General features: G+C 43.0%; 1 protein-coding gene across 2 annotated transcripts in view; it reads left to right on the forward strand.

The window, feature by feature from the left end:
• The window catches only part of CUNH4orf45 (chromosome unknown C4orf45 homolog), a 125,952-nt gene that overhangs the window by 82,494 nt on the left and 29,795 nt on the right, over window positions 1–13,663 (forward strand). Inside the window, exons 3-4 of one of the 2 annotated variants that reach the window (XM_031374132.1) lie at window positions 9–67; window positions 10,174–11,629. In XM_031374132.1, coding sequence (XP_031229992.1) covers window positions 9–67; window positions 10,174–11,281 — 1,167 coding nt within the window. In that variant the 3' untranslated portion in view covers window positions 11,282–11,629. Of the gene's footprint in view, window positions 1–8; window positions 68–10,173; window positions 11,630–13,663 lie in introns of those variants that run through there. The other variant, XM_031374133.1, reaches the window with a different exon arrangement.

Below are 13,663 nucleotides of genomic sequence, written 5' to 3' on the forward strand. Positions count from 1 at the left end.
TTTTACAGCACGGCGAACTAAGTCTTCGAGCGTTGGAGAAAGTAACGCACCGCTATCAAAACCCTTGGTAAGTACCTGTAAAGTACGGTATTACATTAGTTAATAGGTTTCCTTCCTAAGTTAGGCACAGCTTCTTTTCTGGTTCTAAAAAGCGCACTATCATTTTATTTTTATTGCTTCATATAGCTTTGTGTGGGAGGTAGAAATCACAAATTCTTATTTCTAGTGAACACAATACATTTTAATCTTCTGCCAGTCTAATCGGGGGGGAAAAAGACAGAGCAAAAAACATGATAAAGACAGTGCTAGACTAGAGTGTGGAAAGAGACTGGAGGAGCAGCTGGTAAAAGTGGACACTGATGAGCAGATTAGTTTCAGCTTTGTAAGTAAGCTTTCTGTGGAGAAACTATATTATATATATTTAATTAAAAAGAACTCATTTCATGCTGTTGGCCTAGAAACCCCAATAATAAGTAGTCTTGGTTAATAAACATCGTCTTACCAAAGTCACATAATGGCTTGAATTCTTGTTGTCTTAAGGTAGCCGCTAAGAAAAATTAAACACGTGTGGCTCTAGGTGTGTTAAATTACTGGGAAGAGAAAATACTGGGCTCTTGCGATGCTGGAATGCAATCCAGATCCTAGAGGGGAAGGTCAGACAAGGCTAAAGGCATAATACTGTAGGAGGTGGGGGTGGGGCAGGGAGCGCTGCTTCTCTCCAGTTTTCATTCTTGAAAGATGCAGTTAGTGTGTACAAAAATATTGGATTTGGTCTTTTCTACTAACATAAAATAGATCACATAGCCCCTTGGGATCTGAAAGATGCCTAAGTAGTTACAGAGACTTCCTGCTCTTCTAGAGGACCGGATTTGGTTCCCAGTACCTGAATTGTGACTCATAGCTGTCCATAACTCCAGTTCCAGAAGATAGGATGGCCTCTTCTGAACTCCGTGGGCACTGAGCACACACATGGCTCACATATATACATGCAGGCAAAGCACTCACATCCATAAAATAGAATCAAGCAAATATTTTTAAAAGTTTGTCAGGTACTGTCCAGAAGATCTTCCCGGACAACATCTTGTTAGTGACAGCCACTTGCTCCTGTGAACAGCCACATAAAGAGAGTTACACTGCACTGCATGAAAGGCATGCATGCTGTGTGAACATTTCCATCCCTTTTGAACAGTGTTGCTAACGTCTGCTGTTAAGTACTCTATCAGCTCTCTCGCAGCAAAGCAAAGCACCAGAGAGAGGCTATTGGAAATTGAGGACACCTTTAACAACTGTTGATGGTAAAAGCCTGAATGTGCTACTCTGTAAATATAAATACCTTCTTGTATCCGAGAATTGCTGAAGCTGTGAACATTTTCCCTAGAGAGAGAAAAGGTTACCTTTATTTCTAGGCACCATTCTATGCATTGTACCAAGTCATAACGATGCAAAATGTCTATGAAAAAAAATCCTCGTGCTTAGGGGATTGTGAATTAAGTTCAGAATCTGAGCATACATTTAAGAAGGGAAAATACTAAAATCAGTTTGCCTGTGTGAACACTGACTTAGTTCTCTGTTTCTGTGACAAACTCCTGAGAGATTATCAACTTACTGAGAGAAGAGACTCATTCTGGCTCTGAGTTTTAAAGGTTCTAGTACATGATCAGTTAGCCTTGCTGCCCTTAGGCCAAGCTGTACATCACGGTAAAATCTTGTAGTAGAACAAAGCCATTTACCCCATGAGAGACACAAGAACTAGGGTCCCATGGTTCAGGTGGGCATATTCCCAATGACCAGACCTCTCACAAGGTTCTAAGTATTATTTCTTCTTTTCTCTTTCTCCTTCTCTGCATCTTCTTCTCTTTCTTCCTCCTCCTCTTACCTCTCTCCTTCTCTCTCTCCCTCTACCTCCTTTTCCTCCCTTTTAGGAATCCTAGAGACCAAGTTCAGGGGCTTAAACTATGACTACACTTTACACCACTGAGTGATATATATTCCTAACCCCTTAGAAGCTCTGCCACCCCACAGACTGGGACTAAACCTTTAACATATGGCTATTATGGGCCCATTCATTTCAAACCATTACAAATGCAAATTAATAAGTAGAACCATAACCAGAAAATTACAGTTTGAGAAGGTAAAAATTCATTAAATGTTGGTAGTTTCTAGATTCTTCTATGGCCTCTGGTGGTGGTCCTAGTTCTAACAAGTCAGACACAGGTGCCTTGGAGGATGCTTATGTCTTGTGACTCTAAACTTGTACTTCTTAAAAACCTTTCTGCCCCACTCTTGAGTTGTCAAGATAGTTTGCCTAGGGTTCTAAACTCCAGTGGTGCAAAGATGTCCAACCCCTTTGATTTGGGGCTGGATTGAGGGCCTCTCTTTTCTGGGCTAGGTAGTATTCAATCTCCCAGCCAGTTTCCATGCTCTGTTCTTCTCAGACAGCAGCAGCACTTCTCCAGTTGAAAGTCTGACTGCTTCACAATAACAAGCAAACCAGGCTTAACATACACAATTATACACAACTATAAAACAATCATATGACTCTTTAAAAAAAATACAACATTTGTGCCTTTTTTGATATGTGTATGTGTAGTACTGGGAAACTAACATACTTTTTAGTTTCTTAAAACACTTTTTTAACCCTACTTTTTATTTTATGTATATGGGTGTTTTGCATGTTCATCTGTACACCGTGTATAGCCTGTCATGAGGCCAGAACCCAGCATCTGATACAGGAGTAACTGAAAATTGTGATCTGTTACCTAGGTACTGGGAATTGAACCTGGGTCCTCTTGAAGAGAAGCCAGTGCTCTTAACCACTGAGCCATCTCCCCTGTCCCAGGCCATACTAGTTTAAGGCTGTCTAGCAAGACACTGGTTTTTTTTTTGTTTTGTTTTGTTTTTTTTGTTGTTGTTGTTTTTTTTAAAGAAGCCAAGTAGGTTAGGGAGGGGGAGAAAAAGTTACCATCCCGGAGCCAGGCATGCAGAAATACCAGCATTTAAAAAGTAGAGAGAGGATCAGGAGGTCAAGTTCACTCTTGGCTACATAGTTTGAGGCCAGTTTGGGCTATAGGATAGGCTCCCTCAAAAAACATTATATCCCACCCTGCTTCATCCAGTTTGTGATACAACAGTTCACCACAAAACATATCTATCAGGACCTTTAGGCAAGAACCTGGCTAAGGCTTAAAGGGTTTCTGAGGGCTTTGGATAAAGTTCATGTTGGTTAATCCAAGCATGCTTTTTAATACACTTGTCTCGTTACAGCTTATCTCCTCTCATTCATAAGTGTAGGTACAATTATGAATTTAGTCTGTAATTGAAGTAATATTGAAAAGGCGAGTAGGAGATCATCCTGGCACTAGGAGCTACTTGAGCCAGGCAGAAGAAGCATTGAACTAGAATCTATGCCTGGGTCACAGAAAGTCCTGGGAGAGTGGGAAGACAAGGGGTTAGACTTGCTGAAAACTTGTGGGCCTGATTGGAGAGTATGGATTTTAGTGTAAGAACAAAGAGAGCTCACTGGGAGGGTTTCAGTCAGAAGGAACACGATCCATATCCCTTTGCTTAAGGTCACTCTTAGAAAGTTGGAATGCTGTGTGGAGAATGGACAGTTGTGAAATGACAGGAACAGTTGTGACAAGATCGGCTAGGAGACATCTCATTTGTACAGGCCCACCATGGGTCTTCTGACAAGCCGAAAGAACTAAAGCCTGGTATATAGGCTTTTTACTCTCTAGTTTCATTGACAGTTAGATGTGAGCATTCTGAGCATTGATGGATAGTGAGTGCAGTCATGCCATGTGAAGTTAGCTCTTTATTTTTTCTTCTAAATTAAAGAGCTTCTAAATATGGAGAGTTAGGGCTTGGTTGAGCTTTTAGAGAAAATAGACCATACAGACAAATGAAGAGAGGGGACAATGTCTCCAAAATGACAGCTAAATACATACATGCCATAATTTCATAGAGCACTGTTAATGTTACCAGAAGGTTGCTGGTGAAGAAATTGAATCATCAAGCTAAATCCTTCAGTCTAAGTAGACTGTTTCTATTGATATTGGCTGGGATCTAGGCTTGGGTGTTTTAAATAGATCTCCCTCTCTGCCCATGATAGCCAGCTAGAACTAAGAACCACAAGACGAGATGGGGAGAGAAGGGATGGAGTCTTGTGAGCAGGGTTTCTTCACACAAGGGGTCAGGTTCAATGAAAGATGTGAAGCAGGTAAGGGAGCCTTACGTCGGGTCCCTTGAGATGACAGGATGATAGCAGGGAGTGAAGAATCTAAGAGGATTCTAAGGTCTTCAACAGCAGTTAACAGAAAGCAAGGAAAACAGCAGCAGACAAACATCTGGAGTTATCAGTGGCCTTGGAGAAAGTAGTGTGGATAGTGGGATTATCAAAGTTAGTATTCCCAGCACTGAATAATGCTTGCCCATTGGCACAATGGAGGCAAGAGTCCACTCTGTTTCTGAGATGAGATACCCAACAGAGAACATTACAGGAGTCCATCCATCCATAGGCATACTTTTAAAATGTTAGCTTACTTGAAGTCAGACTCTCGTATAAATATTGTAGCATGCACACATACTGCCTCTTTCTCTTGAGAACTGAAAGCTGTATTAAATCAATGGTGTGTCATGTTATACAATTATTGAGTCTTACAGAACAGTGAAGATGTGTTTCAGCGGATATGAAGTGGTGGCCTGATGTGTGCCAGATGCTTGGAATCTGAGTTGTTACCAGGCTTTTTATTCTCTTGTTTCTCTTGCCCGTCAGATATAAGCATTCTGGGCATGGATGGACAGCGAGTGCAGTCATGCCGTGTGAAGTTAGCTCTTTACTTTTTCTTCTAAATTAAAGTAAGCATATCCCTGCTTTAAATAGCCCAGATTTCCCTAGCTAGGCCACTGGATGGTCCACTCATCTTCATACGGTCTCCTCTGCTTACAGCTAGGTATTTCCAGCATAAACACACAGCACTTCTAACATCAACAGGAATAAACGGCACAAGACGCGAAACACAGGAACAGTTTATGTTCCAATTAGAGAAGTCATCAGAGACTGTACTGGTAGAGGATGAATTGGCCGGGTTCTGTGTTGTAAGAGGCGAGCAAATCCTGTGGCTGTACAGATCCCACCCTGTACACATTTAACATATAAGGGAAGGCCTACTAGGGGTACCTTCTTTCTCTTGTTTTCCTATGAGAGTAAACTTTTAACGATAATCTTTGAAATAAGAGGTTTACATTAGTCAGCTTCCTATTAGTGTGACAAAATGCCCAAGAAAATCAACTTAAAGGGAGGAACTTTGCGTTGGCTTATAGTTTCAAAGGTTTTCAGCCCATGTTTGCTTTAGCCTGTTGTCACATGGTGGTGAGTGGGTGAGAGAAGAGGGGCGAGGGGCCTGAGGAGAAGAGGAGAGGACAGATGAGCACTACTACCTTATGCCACCTAGACAGCAGAGAGAGACACACAGGAAGAGCTGTGGGCCTAAAGATTCCAGCAAGCCTTCAAAACATGGACCTTTGAGAGATACTCAAGGGTAAAGTTCTTTCTTCACAAGCATGAAGACCCGAGTCTGATCTCTAGAACCCACATGTAAAAAAGATAAAGAAAAAAAAAAAAAAAAGGCCAGGCATGGTGGCATATGCTTGTAATCCCAGCAGCACTAAAGAAAAGACAGGCGGATCACTGAGGCTCCCTGGCCATCTCTCTCTCTCTCTCTCTCTCTCTCTCTCTCTCTCTCTCTCTCTCTCTCGCACGCATACACACACACACACACACACACACACACACACACACACGAAATTCAGACTATAGTAAGGTTCTTAAGTGAAAACCTAAATTTACTGTAGAAAAATTTACTGGGGAAAAATTCTTGCAGCTCTCTGGAATACGCTTACTTAATTTGGTGACTGGCATTACTGTGTGCTGTTGGCTGGGCATGAGTCATCTGAAAAGCAGTGGGTTCTCTTAAGCTCCATGAATTTAGAAGCCAAGTTTGGGAAAGGACAGTGTTCCTGTAGTTCTTTCTGTTCTGAATCCAAAACAATCCTTTCAGGATGTGGATTTTGTTTTGTTTTGTTTTTTGTTTTTTTTTTTTATTTTGTTTTGTTTTAATCAAAAGCAAAGAGTACTGGTTAATCTATAAAATTTACTTTCTCTATAATGTGATTTTCATTACCTGAACAGCAAACATGAAACATTCACATACACATCCAATCTTCAGAGTTAAAAAGCAGCCAGCTGGTCATTCAGATGGGGGTCATTCAAATAACCCCATTGACTCAATGATTCTAACTCCTGTTCTGCTTCATTGTCCCCATATCTGTAGTGAGAATAAGGAAAAGGAGGAACTGACCAATGAAACATTTATCCATCCCTGTCATCCAGTCAGAAAGCTACTCCATACAGGGCACTGGGCCCCAGATACCATCTCCACCGTTTGACATTGTCTCTGTGGGTGTTCCTTTTCAACCCTGCTATAGTTGTCTCTGTAGGTACTTCTTAGTAAATGCTCTTTGACCTGTCTACAATCGCCTTCAAACTATCTCCAAAAACACCTCCCACATGTCTTCAGTTTAGTCCTGTGATGAGGAGTTCATCCACACTTTCACTAGTGAGTATATTCTATGCAACAGGTATTAACACACCAAAGTGGAGTTGAAGCATAGCCCCTGCCATGATAGTAACAGGAAATAAAAATGGAATGCAATCATGATGGCTTAATCCAATAGGAGAAGGCCACGTGGGAAGCAACGTATGAACGCAGTGGGGAGTGCCTCCAGGTCTCTGGAAGCCCCTGAGTCATGCTTCAAAAAGCAACTTCAACATCATCTATCCTTTGTAAATCCTGTAAATCCTGTAAATCCCTTCAGCTCTCCCTCTTCAATTCCACTGTTAAAGATGAACTCAGCTTTGTTGCATGATCACCCTCCCTGTGAGACTGTGAGACATAGAAGTATTTTGAGTTTCCACTAGTTCCCTTACATTTAATCCAGTGGTGTACACTGCCTAGTGGTCATGACACTTTGAGAACGATTATTTAAATACAGCCTTGCTTTCCCAGTCTTTAAAGTGATGGTGACAGGATCTCCTGTGCAGGGTTATGGTATAGGCAGCATTGTTACACGCACAACACTTAGAACACTGGGATACATCAAGGACTCAATGAGTGATGTAACCATAAATTTGTCACCCAAAACACTCTTGAGGGTGTAAGAGGAAACCAACAAATGGGTCTTCGGGACAATGGAGAAACTGAAACTACAATTAGCAAATCAGGCACCTGATTTATAAGTACTTTTCAGTTAATGAAATGCTTTGAAATAAGAAATCAAATGCATCTATTAAAGTCCTCATTGTGGTATAGTAGCCCCCAAAGCTCCCCAAACAATATAGGCTATTGCTGTTGCTCTTCTTTCTTCACCATTATTAAAATAGACCACTAAAGACACAATACATTTTCATGGCAAGACATAGAGAAATCAAGCTGAAACTGACCTCAAAGCTAGTCCTACCTGCTGCCTAGCTTTTGTAATGTTAGGGAACATTACAGGCCATAAGAGAGAAAAGTCACCAATGCACACAGTGGTGAGTGCTGTGTCCTGTCACACTGACCTGCCAGGGAAGGTGTGCCACAGTGATGTAAAGTTTATAGGGGCAACTACCTACTTTCTCACTGGATCCAAGCCCATTCCATAGGAAGGACTTCGTACCTGGTAAACCTGGCTAAAAGACCAAAGCTCAGGAGGAGATAGGCCTTGGAGTGAGTAAAGCTCCTTCTGCTGCTAAATGGACATGTTTTCTAACTGCCTTCTAAATAGTATTACCCCCAGATTAATGCTACTGTCAACCTTGGCCAGATAACTCTTTTCTGTAGTGGGCAGTAGTTAAAAAAGCAACTCACAGCTGGTCAAATGGCTGGAATAAGTGACTGTTGAATGTTCTCAGCCCTGCAGAGAACACCTGTTCCCTGCACCTCTTCCCTTCCCTTCCCCAGGGTCTCAATAAAGAGGGAGCAGAAAGAATTTAAGAGTAGGAAGATGGGGAGAGGTTCTATGAAATGCTATCTTCTGGACATGACATAGCTGTTGAACTCATGAACTTGCTACAATTATGGTCACTCACCCAAGAGCCAGCCAACAAGAGAAGTCAACATTTTAGCTGGAGGACATAAAAATGGATTGGCAGATGGTGGAAGGAGATCCATTGAGGTCTTAAGGAAGCCAGGAGGGAAAAATGAGGATAATGGGATGAAAATACATTGTGTGCATGTATGAAATTGTTTAAAGAATATATGAAAAGTATTTTTAAATCCTTATTGATGAAAACAATCAGTATAAAGATTAGCTATAGCATAAAAATCCACACTATGTAGCTGAGTTGATTCCCCCCAAAAGTGCGCGCGCACACACACACACACACACACACACACACACACAAAGACAAGGAAAACATATAAAAATTAAATTTTCTAATACACGATAAGAAAAAGGTCCAGAAAGAGGCCAGGAGAAATAGAAAAGAGAAAAACAGTAATTCAGTTCCTTTAAGGGAATGGATGATTTCCAATATTGAAACCATTCATTAAATGTGACTGATGAACTGTACTGTGGGGTCATTGAGAACAGTCCTGGGCGTGAGGAGAGTGCAGGAAGCATCCAGAGGGAAGCAGGTGCCTCCAGGAGATGGGATGGGGGACTGTTAGAGCAGCATGTCACCACCCCATCTGCTGCAGTATGGCCCTTAGAGTAGAGAAGGACATGCAGAATCCCATGTTCAGCCAGTGATAATGAGAGGAGATAGAAAGGGGGCATTTCCAAACCTGTCAAACTAAAAGTTACCATCGAGCATTATCCCTCAGGGATTGAAAGGGAGAATGTTATCTAGTCAAAGAGAGAAATACAAAGACAAAGAAAGAACCCATTGGGAGACAAGGTACCAAGACACATGGCAGGCAGTGTTTCTTCAGAGGACAATAAAAGAGGTAGGAGCCTGGCAGCCTAGGGCCCAGAGAAGCATCAGTGTAGACAGGGCAGGCAAAGTGGGACACTGTAGACCAGAGGCTTCATAGCTTTGGAGGCAAGAATGTTGGGAAGCTAGCAGAGAAAGAAGGGATATGTTTTAGTGCTACTTAGATGCATGCTGTATTTAAAATTCCTTTGTAAAAGACATGACGAAAAGCACCATTTTAAGTACATGTACAAATATTTTGCTTGGCAAAAAATAGAGTATGGGAAAACAGCAATGTCAGAATTATAATCACTGGAGCTCCTAAATTGAAGAAATGTTCCAGCTAAAACCAGGATCTTCAGTGCCAAGGAAACATTCTCAGGCCTGAATAAGGAAGGCTTTCTGTTTCTTCAGACAGGTGTATGGTGTTCCTTTATTTAGCATTAGCTGGGTGCCATGTAGAAAAGTGCCTGTTATTCTTAAATCCTGCCAAAGCCAGTTGTTAAGCTAGCAGACTCAACGACAGCCACTATTTAAAAATGTATGGGTAGATAAATATGTGCTTGTTTTGTGGAGTTATTTTTCTCAAAACATACATAAAATTTGACAGCTTTCTATTTTTAAAGTTGTCAGCGTCTGGGGCATTGAAGAGAATTCCAGAAGCAGAAAGTAGCAAAAAAAAAAAAAAAAAAAAAAAAAAAAAAGAGAGAGAGAGAGAGAGAGAGAGAAAGAAAGAAAGAAAGAAAGAAAAGAAAGTAGCAAAATTCTTCCATTCTTCCATTTTTTTCTTTTTTCAAAATAACGTTTTTATTGATTTTTTGGGAATTTTACATTATATACCCCGATCATACTCACTTCCCACTCTTTCTATGTCTGCCACCCCACCCCTTTTGACCTCCCCGCCCCCAACAACAACAACAGCAAAAAAAAAACAAGTCAAATTTGTGTTTTCCATATACTTACCGGAGCATGGTCAAACTACCAGTGCCCCACCCATTAAAGAAAATAGAGTCCTTCACCAGCACACCTGCCTCTTCAGCATCCTTATCGAAAGTTTTAGGAGTCCTCTTTGATGGTTTCCTTTTTAGGCTATTACTTTTTGAGGGATGGGTACTCGAAGGGGGTAGAGGTGGTCACAGAAGCCTTCCATGCCCCTCTTTTGAGTTGTGAGTCTGCACTCATCAATATCCCCGCCAAAGTAGCTTCCTTGCTCTTTACAGTCAGCTGGAGCATGGACCATGGGGTTGCTCATGGTTGCTGGTGGCGAACTCAGCTGGCAGGAAGATCTCCGACCCAGACAAGGACCTCGGAGGCAGCCCAGACAACGGACATCAACAAGGCCTCGGGGAGCAGATCAGGCCACTCACATCAATATTGCCCCAAGTTGCAACACTACCCGGGGACATCAACATGGCTTCAGGTGGCAATACAGGACATCCCCCTAGCCTTCAGTTGTTACCATCCCCCCCAGACATCAATACAGACTCTGGGAGGACCACAGAACCAAACACGGCCCCCAGTAGCAGTGCGGGCTTAGATTATGTGTCTTCAGGTGACAGCACAGACTATTCAGATTGGTTTGGCCCCCATAGGCAGTATAGGCCACACACATCAATATGGCCCCCACCTGCAGCACGTCCCAGGGACATCCGAATGATTTCAGGATATCCACATGGCCTTCAGTTGTTCACATGCTCCACAGACTTCAACACAGACTCTGACTACAGTAGGACCACAGACCCAGATGTGGTCCTCAGTAGCAGCCTAATCCCAGATATAAACATGGTTTCACGTGGCCACCAAGGGTTCCCAGATTGGTATGGCTCCCATAGGCTGCGCAGGCCACTCACATCAGTATGGCCCCCAGCACGACCCAGGGACATCAACATGACTTCAAGTTCCAGCTTAGACCACCGACATCCCCATGGCATTCACTTGTTAACATCCCCAACAGACATCAACACAGACTCTGGCTATAGTAGAACCACAGATCCAGACATGGCCGTCAAGAGTAGCATGAGCCCAGATATCAACATGTCTCCAGGTGGTGGCAAAGGTTACTCAGATTGGCATGGCCCCCAGAAGCAGCGCAGCCCACAGACATCAATATGGCCTCCGGTGGCAACACAGCCCACAGATAACTGCATGACATCAGGTAGTAACAAACACCTGACCACAGACATCAACAAAGACCTCAGATGCAGTACCATGCAATACCGTGCAGATGGGGCCATGGACAGCACTGTGGGCTCAGAGAGCAACCCAGCCCAGGGTTATCAACACGGCTTCAGGCTGAAGCATAGACTGAGGAGGTCTGCATGGAGTTAGGTAGTATAAAGGACACAGACATCAACTCAGCCCCTGGCCACATCAGGACCACTGACACACACGTGGCCCTCGCATGGCCCACGCATGACCCATGCATGGCAGTGACATCAAGGACCAGTTCTGCCTCTTCCCACCGCATATGTTCTGCTGCACTCTTCTGCCCTTACCCCACCCCCACTGCTCATTTATTCGTTCATCATCAGGGTGCCCACCAGCCTTCAGCCTGTCCAGCTTTCACTGGCTTGTGCCCCATTTTTTTCCTATTATAATGCTTATTTTTAACATTTTATTCTTTATTTTTGAGAATCTCATACATGTACCCAATAAAATATGATCATACCGACTGAATTTTCACCCTCTACCTCCTTCTAGATCCTCTTCAATGCCCCTTCCCCATTTATATCTTTTATTTTCCCTAATAATTCACTAAGTCCAGTGTTGCCCTATAAGTGCATGGGTGAGGGGCGATCCACTGTAGCATAAGAATCCTACTAGTGAGAACACCCCCATCCCTCATAAAAGAATAATTCTCCCTTCCCTAGCAACTGTCAACTGCTAGCAGCTCCTCAGTGAGTGGTGGGGCCCAGAGATCATCTACTCCATGTACACTGGGATTCGGGGGCTGGGGGAATAAGGCTTGGTCTTGTGTGAGTCCTGTGTAGACCCCACAGCTGCTGTGAGGTCAGGGTTGCAATAGCCACAGCACGTCCAGAAGATGGCTTCCGGCATTCCACCCTCCGGCTCTTACATTTTTTTTCTACGTCCTCTTCTACATTGTTGCCTGAGCCTTGATAGGATGGAGAGTTACCACAGAATAGAGATGTCCTTTTCAGGGCTGAATTCAGGGTCTCTTATTCTCAGCACTCTCGATTGACTGCTGTCCACTGCTAAAAAGAAATGGCCTACGCTGAGATGAGGGCAGGTCTATGGGTATAAATGTAAATATCTAGGAAACACTTTCTCCAGTACTAAGTCCAGTGTTGCTCACACACACACACACACACACACACACACACACACACACACACATATCATGTCAATTTACTAAAAGTTCTCCACGTTTTTGCGGACATCATCTATTCTTACCTTGACCCTTTGGGTCTCTAACCTAAAAACCTCCTCCTCCCATCCTTACCTCTCTCCAGGTAAGTGTCCAAGGAAATTTGCTCTGGCAGCTCATCTGGTATGAGGCCCATCCCAGTCTCCTGCGGAAGGACATTCTTGTTGCAAAGCCACATGGATTGGTGATGTCGGTTTATACGTTCAAATATTGGCCAGTGAGAGAAGGTGCTTGCAACCAACCCTCAGGAATAACCTCTGGGTCCCACATAGTGGAAGGAGAAAACTATCTTCCTGTGTTGTTCCTTGAACATGAACTATGTCATGGATCCTCACACATATATTTTATACCCACTTAAGTTTAAAAACAAGTTTAAAAAGAAAACTTTAGAATTAAGAAGAAATAGCCAAGTGTTGCATGTGCACCAGGCGCCTGCTAGGTCTGAGGACTCAGGAGACAGCCATGGCTTCCACCTTCCCGGGGTCAGAAGAGACAGAACAGGAGAGAGAGGATTGATAATTGGAGTTCCAGGGCATGCCGTGAGGAATAAATGCAGTTAGATGTGTATGTTTGTTGAACAAATGAACATCCTCATCATAAAGAACTTTTAGGCTAGATGCAACTGATGTTAAAGAGCTACTTATTAGAAACAAAGGCAGCTGAGGAGGAAGTCTGGTACAATTAAGAAGAAAATTCATAAGTCTGTTAGTGATTGTCTAAATGAGGAAGCAATCCAGTTCATTTCAGAACCATGAGTCTTTCCTTGCCAATTCCTGGTAACACAGACAGAGGGAGTTAAACCTGTCTATCTGTTCTAGGTGAGGAGAGAGGGGCAGGGAGGGAGGAGAGAGAGAGAACTGGCCAATCATCTACATTCTTCAGCATCCCAGACACCAAGCCTGTTGCACTTACAACATTTGCAGGACTGCCCAGGGAGCAGTTCTGCTGGACTTTACAAGATGGTTCATGGCAATCAAAGTATAGACTACAATCTACACATAAATAGCTGAGCTAAAATAGTCTGGACCAAACAGGTTATGACAAGAAAGAGCTCAGAGGAAGAAAATTTAAAAAGAGAAGGTATGGTATGGGCAAGTTCTAATGTGTGGTGCTCTCACAAGCATGGACCAAAATCAGCTTCGAGGACGAAAGGTATTTTCTTGGCTTACACTCCCAGGTAGCAGACTATCATTAAGGGAGCTCAGGCAGCAATCCATGGCAAGAAACTGAAGCAGAAACCATAAAGGAATGAACCTTGCTGGCTCACTCATTCATATCCATGCTTAGGTAGCTTTCTTAGACAGCCAGGACCGCCTACCCAG

The sequence above is a fragment of the Mastomys coucha genome, unplaced genomic scaffold (assembly GCF_008632895.1).
Source record: "Mastomys coucha isolate ucsf_1 unplaced genomic scaffold, UCSF_Mcou_1 pScaffold16, whole genome shotgun sequence".
NCBI lineage: Eukaryota > Metazoa > Chordata > Mammalia > Rodentia > Muridae > Mastomys > Mastomys coucha.